Raw genomic sequence first — 17,629 nt, forward strand, 5'->3', positions numbered from 1 at the left:
TTTTCAATAATCCATAATGCATGTTTGTGGTGCACACATTCATCTTTATAATCTATTTAATCTACAAAATTCACGCCTTCCTTCCTTCTTACGTTAGTTCAGTTCAATCACTCTACCTTATTTCAAAGTAGTCAGCACTTTAACAGCAGCCTATTTTAAAGCTTTTTGAACAAACCCATTATTATGACTTCCAAGTCAATAAACACCAAATTTCACCTCAAATGCCTAGGTAAATTGAACAAGTCAAACACTTCCAATCTTAAATCGTCAAACATACCTCACCGAATCCTACTCGAGAACAAACATGCCCCCCTCCCAACCATACGACCTACCCAAACGTCTCCCCATCCTCCTAGCCGTGCGAAACGCAATTTTCCCCGAAGGATGCGGTTCATGAAACTGAATACTCCGCTCAACATCCAATTTCGTCGGCGTAAACTGCCACACCGAGCCGTATTGTTTTTCGGCCGCGAAGCCCGTAGATGTCATTGCGTAGAGGAAATCTGCCCAGGGGATTTCGCCCGGGAGATCATTGAGAGATGGTTGCCAGAAGAGAACTTTAAAGACTTTGATTGCTCGGGCTTTGAGTTTGAATGTTGATTGAGAGCCCGGAGTTAGAGTTGAAGCTGTTGCTGGAGCTGCAGCTAATGTAGTCGAAGATTCGGTAGTAATCGCTGGACCGCGAGTTTTGGGCTTGGACTTTGGTTGTGGAGCAATAAATTTGGTAGTATCTTCGGAATCAAATTGTGGTATTGAAATAACTTCATCGCGACCATTGCTATCCTGAGGCTTGGGTTTTGGTACCTTCATTGGCTCGACCCATTCAGGTGTCCGTTCGAGCGGACGCACGGCAGTACAGATATGCTCGACAGCCTGAGTTAATGTTTGACCAGTGTTTCTTTGGTAGACCTCGTCCATTTTCTGCCAAAACTCGTCCAAGTTATGTTCAGCTTTCCTCATGCTCTCTGTATTCTGTTTGTTTCTTCGTTTATCCGATGGGTAATGGAAGCGTCCCTCGGCTGGAGATCCGAATTTAGCTAAGCCGGTAGCTTTGAGATGGCGATCCACGCTGGCAAGTAAACTGAGCTGCTTAGGAAACTCCTTCTCAATCTGATCTTTATGCTCTACCAGCGCATTATCGTAACCAGCAGCCCATGGCAGATATATATCCAGTTCATGATAGATCCGCGAGATGAGACCAAGATCAGAAAAGATTCGTGTAACCAAAGCCGAAAATTTTGCTTTCTCGTTTGGATCACGTTCAATCCTACTTTCAATTTCATCTACCAGAGTAGGTAGGGTCATGAGGAAAAGCTGCTGGTCATTCCAGAGACTGTTGAAAAGCCACATCATCTCATCCTGTTCTCCTTTACTCCGAACTTGGATCATTGTAGAACCTGGTACTTGCGGGTCGCGAACGAATTTTGAACGATATGGTGGAGATGCTGGGACTGCCATCTTCAAATTTCGTATTGGGCCTTTCGCCATCTGGTTTAGCGTATATCTCAACGTCAACAATGCCTTCATGTATTCTGATGGTAATTGCTTCTTCGGTGTAATTTTAGACGCATACTTCTTCTGCAGAAAGGCCAAGTGCTTAAGTTGTTGAGCGACGTTCTCCCATACGATCAAAGCACCATACGCATCGGAGACGACGTTTCCAATGACATATTCCCAGAAAAGTGGTCTATCAAGCGTAGGATGTCGATTTCCAAAGGTGTCGAGCAATTTTTCCTGTCTATGTTCGCTCCAGTCTCCCAGAACTTCGGCAAAATAGCCAGGGATCTTCTCTCAAGTCTCGGATATAATCCTCGGCACTCATTCGTCTAGCCTCAACGATGACCTGCAGACGATGGAAATCGAGTTTTGAAGGTAGGCGATAGGGTGCTTCTGCAGCTACGGCTGCAATGGTCGACCAGTCCGAACCATCTGTGAGTAGAGGCGGTTCTGGCTTGATCGATGCTTCGCTGATCAAGGAATCAGAATCAATGTCGTGAAGCAGTGCCTCACAGCACTTCACCAGCAGATGCAGTAGTCTTTGTTGTATTTCCAAGATCATAAGTCCCGATCCCGGTAGGTGTGCAAGGCCAGCGAATGTGTCCATCATAGCATCTTCATCTTCATCCCAAGAAATAAGACGGCCGTAAGTTTTGACTGTTTCTCCCTCAAGCAACATAGTATGAAGATTAAGAAAAGCAGGCATAGTAGCAGCACTAACACGGCCGAGCTGCGTGGCTTGAAAATCTGTGTGTGCGAAGACATGAGGTGGATGACGGCCTCTAGAGTTGATCAAAAGGAGAAAGGTTTTCCCTCTAACCAAATCTTCCACGTTGAGATATGGCCATAGATACGCTTCCCTGTACTTTGTGCCCTTTGTTTGCAGCTGACTTCCCTCTTTAATCAATGCCTCAAAATCCGGACGATGAGCCGCAGACATTCCTGGCCATGCTTGTAAAATAATCTTGGATCGATGAACTTTTGATTTCTTCATCCATCGTTTTCATATGACATCCTCATGCCTCTCCAATATCTGTCTTAGTCTATTCCAATGAGACAACACTTCGGTAGATCGTTCTTTGGCTTCTTTTCGAACCTTTTCTGGACTAGGCAGAGATGACGGTGCAGGTAAACCCAAAGCTCCATAGTCTCCGGATGTAAATTGCTTCATTTGGTCATCGTCAAGGCGTGGAAGTGATTCTGAAGGTCCTGAGAGCCCGAGAGCTCCAAGATCTCCACTCAAAAATCTGTCAATAACATCTTTTGAGAAAGCCATTTTGTTCGCGTTTTGAGCACGCAATATGAAAGAAGCAAGGCCACCCAGATAAATCTACTCGATCATTGAATGATTGGAAACGCTCGTTTTATTTTTCTGTTTATGATGTGAAGAATATGAAGTTGATTGTATTAAAACTTGAGAGTCCAATATTTGCATTTTGATCAACTTTATCACAATTTTAAAGTTTGATTGTGTAATGAAAAGTTTGATAGCTGTGGGGTGTTTGCGAGGATACTTTATCTTTTGGGAAAGAGCCTACCAGAAATCTACAAGTGAAGCTCGAGAAATATACTTTGTGATACGAGGTATAACGTAAAAGATACATCACGAGATAATATTCAAATATAACGTGGCCACTAAATTAGACATTATTATTCTTTACAATATCCCATCTCGAATTCGACGTTAAGTAGGTAACCTACTCTTCACCATTCCGATCTGGAGCAGACTTACCCTTTCTACTTCCTTCGTACAGATTAGGTCCTAACAAACCCTCCACTTTGTGTCCTCTTCTCCTGCACTCCTACAATAATTGCTTTGAATATATTATATGATCCCTTTCCTCATTCATCAAAAAGCCACATCCGAATTAGTGTAGGGGTTAACATAACTCGCTTTCATTATCATCAGATATAGAACCGAGTAGCCCCGGGTTCGATTCCCGGATTCGGAAACTTTCGTTTTGTGTTTTTATGTTTGTTTACATTTTTTCACTCTACACAGAAAGAAAGAAAGCATCACCTACCTTGACACTTTTTTTCACTTGCAAATCAATCTCCCTCAATTTTTGAGCAGAGCAGCATTTCGAGAATGTGGGGTTAGGAGGGGTAGAGTCACATGAGATGGAGAAATATAGTGGAGACGAGAAGAAGGAAGAAAGAAGAAAGGAAATCTAATTGATGCACAGTAACAATAACCGAGACTACCATATCATTTTCTATATTGATGATGACGATGATGATTGATTCAGTTCAAGTGGAGACTAACTAATAACTACTACAGAGTAGGTAGGTAGGTAGATAGATATGTACTTAAGTCATTGATTCCTTGCACCTCCTACGTACCGTATAGGTTGGTATCGTACATTATTGCCATCAATCCATCAATCTCGCAATCTAATGCAAAAAGGGACCAAAAGCCCCCAAAAGCCCCCAAAAGCGATCCACATACCTAGGGTACCTACCAATCGGCACATATCAAGCCACGATAGAGAATGATTTCTAGGGTAATATCGTAGATACGAGTAGATTACATTATACATTAGATCGACACTAGAAGAATGTAAAACTGGCTACTGCGAGTAGATTCCTTGGCATTACTCTTTGATGTCCCGGTAGCTTCTTTTTCTTATCTACGATATCCCATGAGTCTTTCACCCACCGAGGCACGCGAGCAATTCCGAGATGATAATGGTTTCGCTGCTAAACAATTTGTATTTCACAAGCTATGCTACCTATGTACAATCTTATTATACTAATGTATGTTATGCCAAATTGATCCCAACTCCAAAGACAAACAAAATCTATCTGGTATCTCTCTAATAACCAAGACCATACCTAAACTTTGCAATCATATCATATCATATCATAAATCCCAGTGCGACTTCCAGAATCCAAACTCCTTCCCTTTCGCCCCCTCAGACATTACTATTTCCCCAATGCATTCCCAAGCATCTCGGTAATAGCAATAACCTTTTCCTCTTGAAACCTTCTCCCCACAATCTGCACGCTCACATGCGCACCATCATAAACTTCCGGATCATCTGATGTTCGTTAGCATCTCTCTTTCAAACATGCCAAGATCTTTGTACAAAGACCCAGATAACAAGTCGAGATAAGGAATCAAACATACAGCATTTCCAAACCTTTTCATCCTCTGCATTTAGCGGTTTGTATTCTAGATCGAAAACATCCACATTCTTATCCACCGTTGTAACTGGTAAAATAGCAGCGCTATAATCAAGAAGATTGACAAATGTCGAATACGCTATGCACTCATGATTAGCTCTGTCCTATCTACTATTGTCGAGAAGAACACATACCAATATAATCAAACGTCATCGTAAGATTCGCAGGCATAGGAGCCAACGGAGTAATAACCGCATCGATAGCTCTGCCAGTACCAGTAAGTGAGGCAGTGCTGTTCCAATAGTCCATGTATTCTTTTTGGTATTCGCGTTTTTCGACATTTACGGCGGCGATGTCGAAACCGGTCATTTGAGGTTTGAGAGTACTGTAGTGACCTTGAATTTGAGGGATCATGGGTTCGCCGGAGAGTGCTAGGGCTTCGTGAACTGAAGGTTGTGAGCTTGTAGGTTTGAAAGATTGGAATTTTGGAGGGACAAACCGTCTTTTCCTCCGTCAAAAGACCATGCTTTACTCTGGTTGGTTGTTAGAAAGTTTTTTATGTAGATGGAGAGAGAAACTTACTCCTATCGCGCATCCTCTTTGATGAGAAGGTGGTTTCCACTAAAGTTTTGTGATTAGCAATTATGTATATAAAGAGGGGATGGGTTTCTCATGATTCATAACATTTGGTCATGTTTCCAACTTACTTCGATAACCTTGTGTCCAAGTCTCTTGACAGTATTAACCACGATATCAATAGCTCTAGCAACAGGAGGTTGAGGAGCAACCCCTCTATCGCACTTGAAGACTCCGAAAGCCAATTGACCACCGCCGTTAGATTTGATAGCATCAAGAATCATTTGTTCTTGTTCATCACGCCATGGTATTTCACATACTAATGGATCATGTAGCCACGGTTGAGCACTAAGAATGCTCTTCATGACCAATTTCAAAGATCGAGCTGTTGTGGCAATTGGGCCCACAACCGATAAAATAGTATTTTGTCCAGCCAAACTGTTGGCCATACCTTCATAAGGCATTCTACCTGCCGAAGGACGAATGCCATAAAGTCCGTTGAAAGCTGCTGGAATCCGAATGCTTCCTCCAATATCAGTACCAAATCCTACTGGACTACCTCTCAATCCTATCAATGCTCCTTCGCCTCCTGAGCTTCCACCTGGTCCTAAGAGTCTGTTCTTTGGGTTCTCCGTTGTACCCATAATATTGTTGACAGTCTCACCCGCCATGAGTGTTTGAGGAACAGTTGTTTTACAAAACATTATCGCACCAAGACTTCGTAACTCTTTGACCATCTCGCTCTCAAACACTCGCTCTTTTCCTGTACCCTTCTTTCCTTCAAAGGTTCCAATCCAGCCTACATAGCCCATAGTGGTGTCCACACCTCTAACGTGAAACCTAAAGATTTGTGAGAAACTTACGTCTATCATAAAGAGCGAACTTACTGGTCTTTCAAGCTGACTGGTAATCCATGTAGTGGACCAATTGGCTTTCTGTGTTCAGCAAAATAATCGTCCAGTTTTTGCGCTTCTGAAATGGCATCATCGAAAAATATTTCATGCAAACAATTAACCTAAATCAATATTAGAATCGCTGTTCAAATTGGAGGTTAAATTGCTGACCAATTGATGCGCCAAAGCTGCCCGATGACAGAAAGCTTCACAAACTTCTCGTGACTTCCATTCGCCATTGCTAGTTTTCTCTACAATTCCCACAGCATCCGTCTCAGTAATCTCGATCTCTCGGGCAGAAAGAAACTGCTGAATGTAATCGCCCGTTACATCTTTTTGTTCCTCGACCGAGGGTATTGAGTCCAAGCGCCATTTCTCAGGGATCAAACAGTTGACCGATTCACGCTTATTCTTTGCGATGATTTGCCAATCCGAGGTGATTGGATTTGGATGTAGTTGCTGGTTTCCTTCGAAGAATTTCCCGTACCAATACGTCTTAATTTGAGACGCGGTGATAACGAGAGAATGTAAAATGTGTTTGTTTTGAATGTGCCACGTTATATCTGATTTCGCTGGTTTGGTCACCGCCCAAGAACCCATGATAGGCAAGGGCGACTGGCTGTCTGCGTCGCCGCCCATGATAATTTCTCCCATTGTTTTGTGGTCCATGAAAGAAAGAAAATTGAGATTTGTGTTGACAGTACAAAGGGGTGTCGAATTTTTATATGAAATTTTTGCTCCAACTGATAAGGAAATGTAGTGTGTGTGGATTGTTATCAATGCATCGGGTAGACTGTAAATTAGTCGGAAACTATCGCGTGGTGGTGGTTTAAGCATAAAGGGGCTAAATTGAAATTGGCGAATCAACGGTCCGACTTTCGCTCTTGCACTTGTCGCACATTCAAATTGATTCTTTTATCCGTCATGAAATGTGGGAACTTTTTTATGTCCAATTCGAGGTCTGCGAGATAATCTGGGCACGTGCCGGGAATTATCTTTGGAACTCCATGCCAAGCAAATCGAGAATCCTTCTGCATATACAGTACATCGCCAGACCTGAGACGAAGAACTAAATGGTCGTTTTCGGATTTGGCATTGTCCAAGGCAATCATGAAGATGCAATCACAACCAAGACTGATGCTAACAAGGCCGCGATCAACACTCTCTGCGCCATCCCGATGTAATTGTAAAGTGTCTCTTGGAGAATAAAAATTGACAATGGCTGCTTGCGGTTCCATATCAGGGAAAAGTCCTTCAACAAGATTCGCAATATCACTTGGAAATTTTGGTGGCTCCTCTTCCGGATATACTTTGTTTGTCCAGTCATATTGCCCTCCAAGAGTGATCCAGCGTAACTTTTTCGTCATGACTTCCAAGTAATTTAATGCTTTTGGGTGTACTGTTGGATCCTTCGGCCTAGCAACAATTGATTCCCCAGAAGCTGTTTCACGAGGTGGAAATTTGACATCGTAATGGGCATGTAGATTGGTCATGTGTTTTGGATCCAGAAGATCACGGTGTACTATACGCCGGATCAACTCTTTCTGAACCTCTGGGGGAATGAGAGATGGAAAAACCATGAGACCTAGATCATGATTAGAGGTTGTTTTGCCGAAAGCTATTGAGAATTTTAGGGGAAACGATGTAGAAAGAAACACGGGTTGGTCTTTTAGATACCACGATTTCTGAGGTGTGTAGAAATGTGAGCATTTTAGTCTTTCAGCCAATTTAATTTTTTTGAATGGACTGAATTTTTAGGTTATTTGTATTTGTGGTAGAAGAAAGAAATTTTGTGATTCCTACCAGGTATAACTTCAGAACCATACGATGAACCTTCTACTGGTGATCTAGACAAAGGTAACTCATGATCAAGTGGTCCGGTCGAACACCTCTTTTGAGGGGTGCTTAGAGGAGCAGCACTCATGAAATCTTGGAAAGCTATGTTGCGCGCCTCTCTGGGTAGGATTTCTAGATCAATCATTCCAGTGATAGAAGGAGAATCTTCTGTTGCAGTATAAGTAGTCTGTTTACAAAGCTTGAATGCTTCTTTCAAACGCCGGGGAGCACTTTGATGAAGCTCCTTTTGCTCCATCTTGGCCATCGGTGTTGTGGTTTGATCTGGAAGGGTATTCCCCATCTTCGCGGTTGTTGGCAGTTCGTTGACGTAGGAAAGTATTTTCCCTGTTGGTCAATTTGATAAGATTAGTTGGTCGAAAACCTTCTCCCTTATGAGGTGTTTGACTGGTACAAGGATTGTGAAGTTGTCTTGTGAAGTGTTCCAATCCACGGTTCTGATCTGACTCGAGCTTCTCACGAACGAGGAGAAGTCACTACGTACTGGGCAGTAACCTTCTTAGGTAGGTAGTTGATCGAATCGTGCTTTACCTCCAGAGAAAAAGGCAGAGTAGAGGAGAGCTAGCACCGACAAGGATTATGAATGCAATTTTATATTCTTGTATGTTTTTTTTACTTTTCGGCATTACTTATTAGAACCTAGTACGGTCAAGTCAGTACATCGGACCTCGCGTCAAAAACGCGCCCGCTTATTCCGCCTGGCCCTGGGTTACGATTTGTTTAATGTTTTGTTTGGTTGTTTGGTTGTTTATTAGTTGTTTGCTTATTCTCTTGTTTACTCCTGAGCTTGAGTACGAATAACAGAACGACAATACTAACAATACTATAAACGACTGCGTACAAATTCTTCTTTCTCTTTCTCTTCATCTCACTTCAATTCGAGTCCAAATTCGAGTATCACGAGTATTCCGACACGAAAGATTCTACGGCAACTTAATACAACAACAATCCTTCACCACAACCATCTTCTCATAGCTAATTCGTTACTCTTCCTCTCATTTACGAATCCTTCCAATCTTTGCATAGGTACATCTTCTTTCAAGATAGATGCTGTTGTTACCATAAACCCAGGATCAACTACCATTCCAAACTGCCCCTCCTTCACCGCCCCACTTCAACGGACAAAAGCAGATTTATTTCAACTTGATTGACCTCGACGTTCTTTAAACCTTTCAACATCAAGTATATTCGACAATGGAGAACTATCAGAAGCTGGAAAAGATTGGAGAGGGTACGTCTTATGCGCGCAAGCCCCCGACCAAAAGAATCATTTCACAGGGTCTATTGCACACTGAATAACGATACATTTATACTAATATCATTCACGCGCAGGTACTTACGGTGTTGTTTACAAAGCCAAGGATCTTTCCCATCCAGGACGTATCGTGGCCCTTAAGAAGATTCGACTCGAGGCAGAAGATGAAGGAGTTCCTAGTACCGCCATTAGAGAAATTTCTCTCCTCAAGGAGATGAATGATCCAAATATTGTTCGACTTCTCAATATTGTTCATGCAGATGGCCATAAATTATACCTCGTCATGGAGTTCCTCGACCTTGATCTTAAGAAATATATGGAATCACTTCCAGTTGCCGAGGGTGGTAGAGGTAGAGCTTTACCCGAAGGATCTGGTCCAGATTTGGGTAGAATGGGTATGGGTGATGCTATGATTAAGAAGTTCATGAGTCAATTGTGCGAAGGTATCCGATATTGTCACGCCCATCGAGTTCTTCACCGAGATTTGAAGCCACAGAACTTGCTCATTGATCGGGAAGGTAACCTCAAGCTTGCAGATTTCGGTCTCGCTCGTGCTTTTGGTGTCCCTCTTCGAACATATACCCACGAGGTTGTTACCTTGTGGTATCGTGCTCCTGAAATTCTTCTCGGAGGTCGACAATACTCAACGGGTGTTGATATGTGGTCTGTTGGATGTATTTTCGCCGAGATGTGTACCAGAAAGCCATTGTTTCCAGGTGACTCTGAAATTGACGAGATCTTCAAGATCTTCAAGTAAGACACAACCTTTCAGATTTTTACAATCTACCTCGATGGAATTTATGACTATACCTTGAATTTAGCTAACATATCAACAGACTACTAGGTACACCCAACGATCAAGAATGGCCTGGTGTCAGTGACAAGACCTGTTTCCCCGACTTCAAACCATCTTTCCCCAAGTGGCAACGCGATATGAGCCAACCTCTTTGCACGAATCTTGACGATAATGGACTGGATCTCCTCGAATTGATGCTTGTCTATGATCCAGCTGGACGTATTTCTGCCAAGCAAGCATGTTCACACCCATATTTTGAGGAAGGAAGCGCGGCATACTCGGGACGAGGCGCAAGCTCTACATATAAAACTACAAACGGATACCACTGAGGACTGAAACATACCAATAATTGCATACATTGGATGGTTATGAGTTTGCGATAAGACGAGCTGAGATGATTTATGATATTAAAAACCACGGGAGTGAGGGACACTAAATGGAAGGGAAGAATGGTTGGGGCGGACGAGGAAAATGAATGAATAGAGCTTATAGCTATACATCAAATAGCCATGAGCTTCAGGATAAGAATTGCATGCATGGATGGGGTTTTATTATGAATGGAGTGGATGGGATACACTGTTGTGGCTGACAAGCTACATTTCATTTTCTTTCCCCTTTAATTTATTCCACGTTACTACCCTATGTTTTCTGCGCCTTTTTTGTCCTTTTTTATACCTACAATTTTGCAAGTCTTGATAGACCGACAGACAATTAATGGATGGCGTCTTTCTAGCATGCCTACAGTCCATTTTTTATGCTTGTAGTTGTATTCAAAGAACAAAAATATACACCTTTAGATTTGGGTTTGAGGATATGTGACTGAGATGTGATTGATATTTTTAAGTGTGTATTGCGATCTTATTGCAAAGTCATGTATACCTTTTTCCAGTCTTGAATGATAACCATCTATTTATTCGACCATCTAGAGTTCCCAAACGCCTCCGCTTATTTCGCTACCTACCTCTTTGAATCTTCATTTCCATTCCACTATATCTTTGCATCTCATCTTTTTCCCTCATCTTTCCCCTCCTTTTCTTTCCATCCCAACTCATCTATTTTTCACCCTTCCTCCAACCTTTAATTTCCATCTCCCCTCTATTCATTCACTCTTCCCCGCCTCTCCCCCCAACAACCAGCCATCCCTCTTCTCCACCCCCCAATTCTCCCTCGCCAAACTCCCCCTCGCAACCTCAATATCCGTCTCGATATCCCGCACCAAAGACTCCCTATCCACATAATCCAGCTCCGGACGAATATAGCCCAGAATCTCGACGCGCATGTGGCACCCGTAGAAATCGTGGGAAAACTGGTGCAGCAGGTGCACTTCGGCCGAGCGCACCGTGTTGCGGTAGAACGGGTTGTAGCCGATGGACATGACCATGGGGTAGAGGCGGGTGGTTTGGGAGGTCGGAGGGGTGGATGGGGAGGGGGAGGGGGTTTGCAGTTCGGGGTGCGTGGATGGGAGGTCGAGCGCGGCGTGGCCGAAGTACACGCCTGAGGGGGCGGTGTCGATCCAGGGGACGTTTGTGACGGGGATGTTTGCGGTGGGGATTCCGAGCTGGGGAGTTGTTAGGTTGGTGGGTTGGGGAGGTTGTGGAGGTTGTGGGTGTGGATGTGGATGTGGATGGGGGGGAAGAGGAAGAGGAAGAGTGAGAGTGAGAAGAAATGGATAGGAAGTGGAGAGAAGAGGAGAGAAGAGAAGGAGGGGAAAACATAGGACTTACTTCTTTAGATCCGCGACCAAATCCAGAAACCACTTCCCCTTCCATTCGTAACGGATAGGGAGATTCGGGACCGCTTTCCGAACCGACAATGAGAGGGCGGGGTTCTTTGGTCGGCATTGTAGAGGTGAAGGTGGAAGTAGAAGTAGAGATTGGAGTAGTGCGCTTTGGATTGGATTGGATTGGTGGGTGAGATTTTGAGTAGAGAGAGTATACTCCGTCCGTATATTAATGAGTGATGTTTGTGAATGAGGAATGACTGAGTGAGTGATTGAGTGATCGATTATTGTTTATTATTCAATAGCTAGTACTGACTGGATGGCGAATGGTGGGGTGGAATAGATCGATATACTAAGCAAGGCTATACTACCTACCAGCCCACCTACCTCGAGCCTACCCTACCCTGCATAGAATTATCTTATCTCATGGCGAAGTGGGGGTAACCTTACGGCTGATATTACGCCTTGTGCGCCTTGTTGAGCTTTTCTTTCTCGATAAGTACTCTACCTAATAAAATAAGTAGGCTCTACATAAGCAAAAAAACAGGCGGGAATTGACCACCATTCGAAAGACCTTCAACAACTAAGATCTCTTTTCGATATAATATTAAATAATAAAAATACTTGATCTCAATACAAAGAAGACTCAAATTTTCATTTGCTTTTTTCAAATTTCAATATTTAATTTAAAATGAATTTATAATCTATTAAAAAAGATCTTTGAAAGAGTACTCAATTTCCGCCTGTTTTTTCGCTTACGTAGAGGTAGGGTAGGTTGGTAAAGTAAAGTAAAGTAAAGTAAAGTATAATCAATTCATCGCAGTCTTGCTTGACATTACCATCAAAGATACCTACCTACCTACCTACCACCTACTTCCTAATAATTCACAAAAGTCGCAATCGTACAATCTAGATCAATGACGCTCCGCTGGGCCACTGCCGTGGAGGCTTTTTCGCTTCGCTCTATGACAACCTTAACCTTAGGTTGTATATTTATTCATGTACTGGTGGTCAATCGTTCTAGGTGTCTAGACGCTAGATGCATAGAGTATGGATAAGTATAGAAATTCCAAATCGATCTAAAATGTACTATACTACTTACTATTTAGATACCTACTACGATACTGGTATACCTAAAGCTTAATCGGAGAAAAGTTTGTCTTTGACATTTCCTTCTCCTCGCGTCTGTTCGGTTGTGTTGTACATGTACATACAATACACAAGATGGGTACGGAGGGAGGAAATATTAGGTATGATGTGAATTGGACGTTTAATTGAGCATAAGTATGAGTAAGTAGAGGTACAACTACATTACAAATCCAAACCTACAAAAATCATCTTCCAAAAAGCAAACAAGCTCCTCATCCCATCCCCACGTAATCCAAAGCCCGAAAGTCTCCTTTCCACGTGTACTGAGGCCGATAACGCGCATTTGGCATAAACCCTAAAAATAGATTTCTGCCTTTTCAAAAGTTGTATTTAGTATATAGTGGTATGTAAATAAGAATTTAGATTATCTATTATTATATTATTTATGTGATATAATGCTTTCCCCTTTTAGGCTTTATGAAATCTATTATTTAATATTTTTATAAATTTTTGATTTTATTTAATTCTTTTTTAATTTCTATATTCATTTTTATTTATACAATTATAATAAATCGACCTCAAGTTTCCTTAACTTAATATCAAGCCTCAATTGAGAAATAGTATTCTAATGAATATAATATTAATACTATTTAATAATTACTTTCTATTAAGTTTAATATTAATACTATATTTAGAACTATTAGAAAGTACTATAAAGAATAAGGCTTGAATCGGAAACCTAGAATCAATTATAATATATTTATAATAAGAAATAAAATTGCAATATATTTCACTTTATTATTTAATAATTAAAAAATAAAAATAGCTTTCAAAATAAATAAATATAATATATCTATATATTATATTATAAAGATATACAAGTTATTTAATTTTTTTCAAAAACTTTTATTTGAAGAATAATATAAATAGAATTAATAACTCTTCAATATTCTAAAAAACAATATTGAGTTAAGGTATATTTGAGAGTATAATAAAAGATTGTTGTATACTTATTTCTAAAGAAAAGGGAAACTTGTTTCGAGGTATAATATCATTTTTTTTTATTCAAAGTTTAATTTATACTAATATTCTATATTTGTTTTAGAAATATATTGATTTATATATTTCGAATTATAAATCCTAAGGGTATTTACAAATATACTAAAAAACTTTAATCTGTTTATAGAGAGTATCAAATTCCCGGCCCAAACTTCCTTTGGTTTATTGATAGATATAATAAATTAATCTTTATTAAAATCGAGATTTATATATATATAAATATATATTTATAATTTATTATATAAATATATATAGGGATAGCTAATAAGTATTCTGAATTAATTATATATTAATATCTAATATAATACTTTAAGAATAATATTATATTAAGGTTTTTTAGAGTAAATAAAGAAATAGAGCTTCTCTTTATAATCAAAACTCATTTTATATTCTTTTGTAAAATCGATAAGAGTATAAAAGAGATTAAAGACTATTTTTGGTTTGAAAAGAGTATTAAAAATCAATATATTAAAAGCTGGTAGCAAAAGTTTCAAATATCATTATTATACTAATAATGAGTATATATTCTTATCCCTTATCTTTTTTATAGGGATAATTGAAAATTTTTCTTGATTTATTATAATTAACCTAATTTTTTTTAAACTTTTCTGTTTTTTTATTTATTGTATAATTAATTACTAATATTATCTAGAACTATTTTGAAGAATTAGTAAATCAAAGATAATTTCATCAAAATCAATATAGAAATTGGATTGTAATCCTTGTAATTTATATTAAATAGATAAAAGAAAAAGTAGATGGATATATGGATATTTGGAATAATTATAATATTTGAAAGGATAAAAATCAGTCTTATCATATTGTGGGTAAACCTTTTATATTGTATTAATATCTTTAAGGGGAATATATGAATAAAGGAAAAACGGTATTATCAAAGCTTTATAAAAAGCTTTTAGAAGATTATAAAATCTGGGATATATTATTTATTATATTATAAATTATATATTTAATTAATTTTAAAAATATTAACAAATATCTTTTTTTAGTTATTATTAAGTTCTATAAGAATTTTATTTAGAATATTGGATATAATTTGAATATTATAAAATCAAATAATAAAATAAAATAAGAAAAGCTTATATATATATTAATATATTACTCTTTATACAAATATCTTTAAAGATATATTAATTCAAATCAAGAACCATTTTTATATAAATCTTTAATACTCAATAATAGTTATAATGAAGTAATAAAAAAAGGAGAAACTATAAGTGAAATGATATACAATAATCTAGTCTTTATATAAGCTCGAAGGCGGTATAAGGAAGAGATTACATTAAATAAAGATATAGATTATTTAATTAAAAATAAATCTAAAATTGAGATTAGAAATAATAAAATATCAGATCGAGATTAGACTAATTTGAATTCAGAGATTTGATTTATTTATATATTTTGTATTTCTTTTTTTATTTTTATTTATATAATCAATCATTTTATTTATCTTTTTTATATTCATAATAAATCAATTCTCAAATCAAGGTTTTAAATAGATATCTTTTTGTTTTATTAATAAGAGAAAATACTATATATTTATTAATTTCTGTATTTATTATGGTATAAGTAATTCGAATATTAATATCGAGATTATATTAATCTTTTTTAGTATCTTCTTTATATCGGATTCGACTTTTATTTCCCTTAAACCCTTTATAAAAAGCAAAAACGATTAACAAAAAACTACTTTATTATTATAATATACAATGAATACATCTAGAAATAGTATATGATTAGATAAACAGGTAATTAATCATATAAATTAATAAGAGAGGGAGAAAGTAATTAAAGAGAAAGGACTATATGCTAGAAGTAGTATTATATATCTTAAAGGTATAAGTTTAATAAAAAATTAGGCTTAGAATTTAAAAATAAAAAGGATATTCCTCAATTTGCTAGTATTAAATTCATTATTAATATATTCTAGATTAAGATTATATACTTTTATTCTAATTCTAATATTATAAAAAATAATCTTAAAACATTCCCAAAGTATACATTAATAAATTAATTATATCTTTTTATTCTTTTTATAATTCTCTTTTTTATTTGAATTAATTAAAAGAATTGAATTATATAAAAACTAATAAATATATAAATAAATTTGTATTAATTTTCGATAATTGTTTGTTTAATAGTTTATATATCTAATTGTAAAAGGAAGTGCTTCTTTTATTTATTAGGAATATTTACTAAGTGTAATTATAAGGATTTAATAAATATTAATATTTTATTAATAATACTAAAAAGATTCAATTTGGTAGTTTATTGATAACTCTAGTTAAGTATAAGATATTTACAAATTATATTTTCTAAGATATTAATATACTATATGGATTCTTGGAAAATAGAAAGATTTTTAAAGAAAAAGAAAATTCTTATTTTATATTCTTTTTAATAAAATAGAATATTACTAATTATAGCTTTTAGAAAATAAATAAAAGCTTTTATACAATTAGATAATCTCCTAGTCTAGATTTATTAATCAAATTCAAACTAGATAGTCTAAAAAGACTAATATCAAAATCCAAGTATCTTTTTATTTTTTTAATTAAAAAAGAGCTTATTAATAATATCAAAATTAAAATTAAATCAATAAAAAAATATTCAAAGAAAAGGGTTAAAGTAATTTTTTTAGAGAGAAGTATTTCTGAAGTAAATAATATTTAAATGATTCAGAGTATATCTAAAAGTATATCTAAATTTATATTTGATAATAATATTTTAAAAAGTATATCTTCAATTATATTATCTCTATTAGTGAGTTATATATTATTAATTAATTAATTAAATATATTAATTAATATAAAGAATATATAAATTATTAATACTTTATCTATTAATAACAAAAACCTTTCCTTTAATAAGCTTAAACTTTTTTAATCCTTTTTTCAAAGTAATCTAATTAATATTATAGATATTATTCTAATATCTCAAATGCTATAATATATTAAATCTAAAAACAATTTATTTAGATATAGTTTTTATAAAGATTTGATTAATAGGAAAGCTAATAGAAAAAAACAAGTATAAATAGAATGAAATTTGAATATCCTTTTTCTTTATTAATTCAAAGTTATTTATTATAATTATTTAATTTCTTATTTTATATAATTAATATTCTATATATTTAAATAATAATTATAATCAAATTCTATTATTTTTTGAATAAATACAAGGAAAGAGGTCTATATTCCTTATACTTTTGTTTAAGCTGATTTCAGTTTTTTCTTAGAAAATAAAATTTTAATTCCTATATTTGATATATATAATATATATATTAATAAGATATTAATAATAAGTAATTCAAAACAAAAGATATTAATATTATAAATAAAAGTTTTTTTATAAATATATATTAATTATCTCTATTCTCAATATATTATATTATTCTCTATTATCAACCTCAATTACTTATCTTTTGCGGTTATCAATAAATCGATATAATTCAAAGTGAGTTGTATATTTCCTAGAATATATTATTACACTTACTTTAGATATCTCTAGTAATACTATAAACTTATTGAAATTTACATTATATATAATATATACTTTATTCTTATTTTATTTCTTGCAATTTGTATATATACTTCAAAATTATCCTTTTAGCTTTATATAATCTACAAAAATATCTTTCTACTTAATACACTTTTGATAGGGATATTATTTTATAATATTTCTAAAAAAGAGATTAATAAATAATAAATAAATACTATAAAATTATATATATACTAAAATTAAAT

General features: G+C 36.2%; 6 protein-coding genes across 6 annotated transcripts; 1 reads left to right on the top strand and 5 right to left on the bottom strand.

Annotated features, from left to right (window-relative positions):
• Positions 1–288: 288 nt before the first annotated feature.
• EAE98_009446 (uncharacterized protein) lies at positions 289–2,437 on the bottom strand (the record flags this gene model as incomplete). The annotated part of the gene is made up of 2 exons (XM_038957067.1): positions 289–1,785; positions 1,838–2,437. The coding sequence occupies 2 exons, from the start codon at positions 2,435–2,437 to the stop codon at positions 289–291; spliced, it is 2,097 nt and encodes a 698-aa protein (XP_038806540.1).
• A 63-nt stretch (positions 2,438–2,500) lies between these two features.
• EAE98_009447 (uncharacterized protein) lies at positions 2,501–2,773 on the bottom strand (the record flags this gene model as incomplete). Its single annotated transcript, XM_038957068.1, has 1 exon — positions 2,501–2,773. The coding sequence occupies one exon, from the start codon at positions 2,771–2,773 to the stop codon at positions 2,501–2,503; it is 273 nt and encodes a 90-aa protein (XP_038806541.1).
• Positions 2,774–4,422: 1,649 nt separating this feature from the next.
• On the bottom strand, positions 4,423–6,746 carry EAE98_009448 (uncharacterized protein; the record flags this gene model as incomplete). Its single annotated transcript, XM_038957069.1, has 8 exons — positions 4,423–4,538; positions 4,628–4,762; positions 4,818–5,069; positions 5,123–5,156; positions 5,206–5,244; positions 5,331–6,039; positions 6,087–6,214; positions 6,264–6,746. The coding sequence occupies 8 exons, from the start codon at positions 6,744–6,746 to the stop codon at positions 4,423–4,425; spliced, it is 1,896 nt and encodes a 631-aa protein (XP_038806542.1).
• A 209-nt stretch (positions 6,747–6,955) lies between these two features.
• On the bottom strand, positions 6,956–8,229 carry EAE98_009449 (uncharacterized protein; the record flags this gene model as incomplete). Its single annotated transcript, XM_038957070.1, has 2 exons — positions 6,956–7,677; positions 7,896–8,229. The coding sequence occupies 2 exons, from the start codon at positions 8,227–8,229 to the stop codon at positions 6,956–6,958; spliced, it is 1,056 nt and encodes a 351-aa protein (XP_038806543.1).
• A 911-nt stretch (positions 8,230–9,140) lies between these two features.
• Positions 9,141–10,326, top strand: EAE98_009450 (uncharacterized protein; the record flags this gene model as incomplete). Its single annotated transcript, XM_038957071.1, has 3 exons — positions 9,141–9,177; positions 9,279–9,954; positions 10,038–10,326. The coding sequence occupies 3 exons, from the start codon at positions 9,141–9,143 to the stop codon at positions 10,324–10,326; spliced, it is 1,002 nt and encodes a 333-aa protein (XP_038806544.1).
• Positions 10,327–11,096: 770 nt separating this feature from the next.
• On the bottom strand, positions 11,097–12,079 carry EAE98_009451 (uncharacterized protein; the record flags this gene model as incomplete). Its single annotated transcript, XM_038957072.1, has 2 exons — positions 11,722–12,079; positions 11,097–11,555 (listed from the first exon to the last, which is right to left on the bottom strand). The coding sequence occupies exons 1-2, from the start codon at positions 11,836–11,838 to the stop codon at positions 11,097–11,099; spliced, it is 576 nt and encodes a 191-aa protein (XP_038806545.1). The 5' UTR covers positions 11,839–12,079.
• Positions 12,080–17,629: the final 5,550 nt, after the last annotated feature.

Source organism: Botrytis deweyae (assembly GCF_014898535.1).
Source record: "Botrytis deweyae strain B1 chromosome Unknown BDEW_028, whole genome shotgun sequence".
Lineage (NCBI taxonomy): Eukaryota > Fungi > Ascomycota > Leotiomycetes > Helotiales > Sclerotiniaceae > Botrytis > Botrytis deweyae.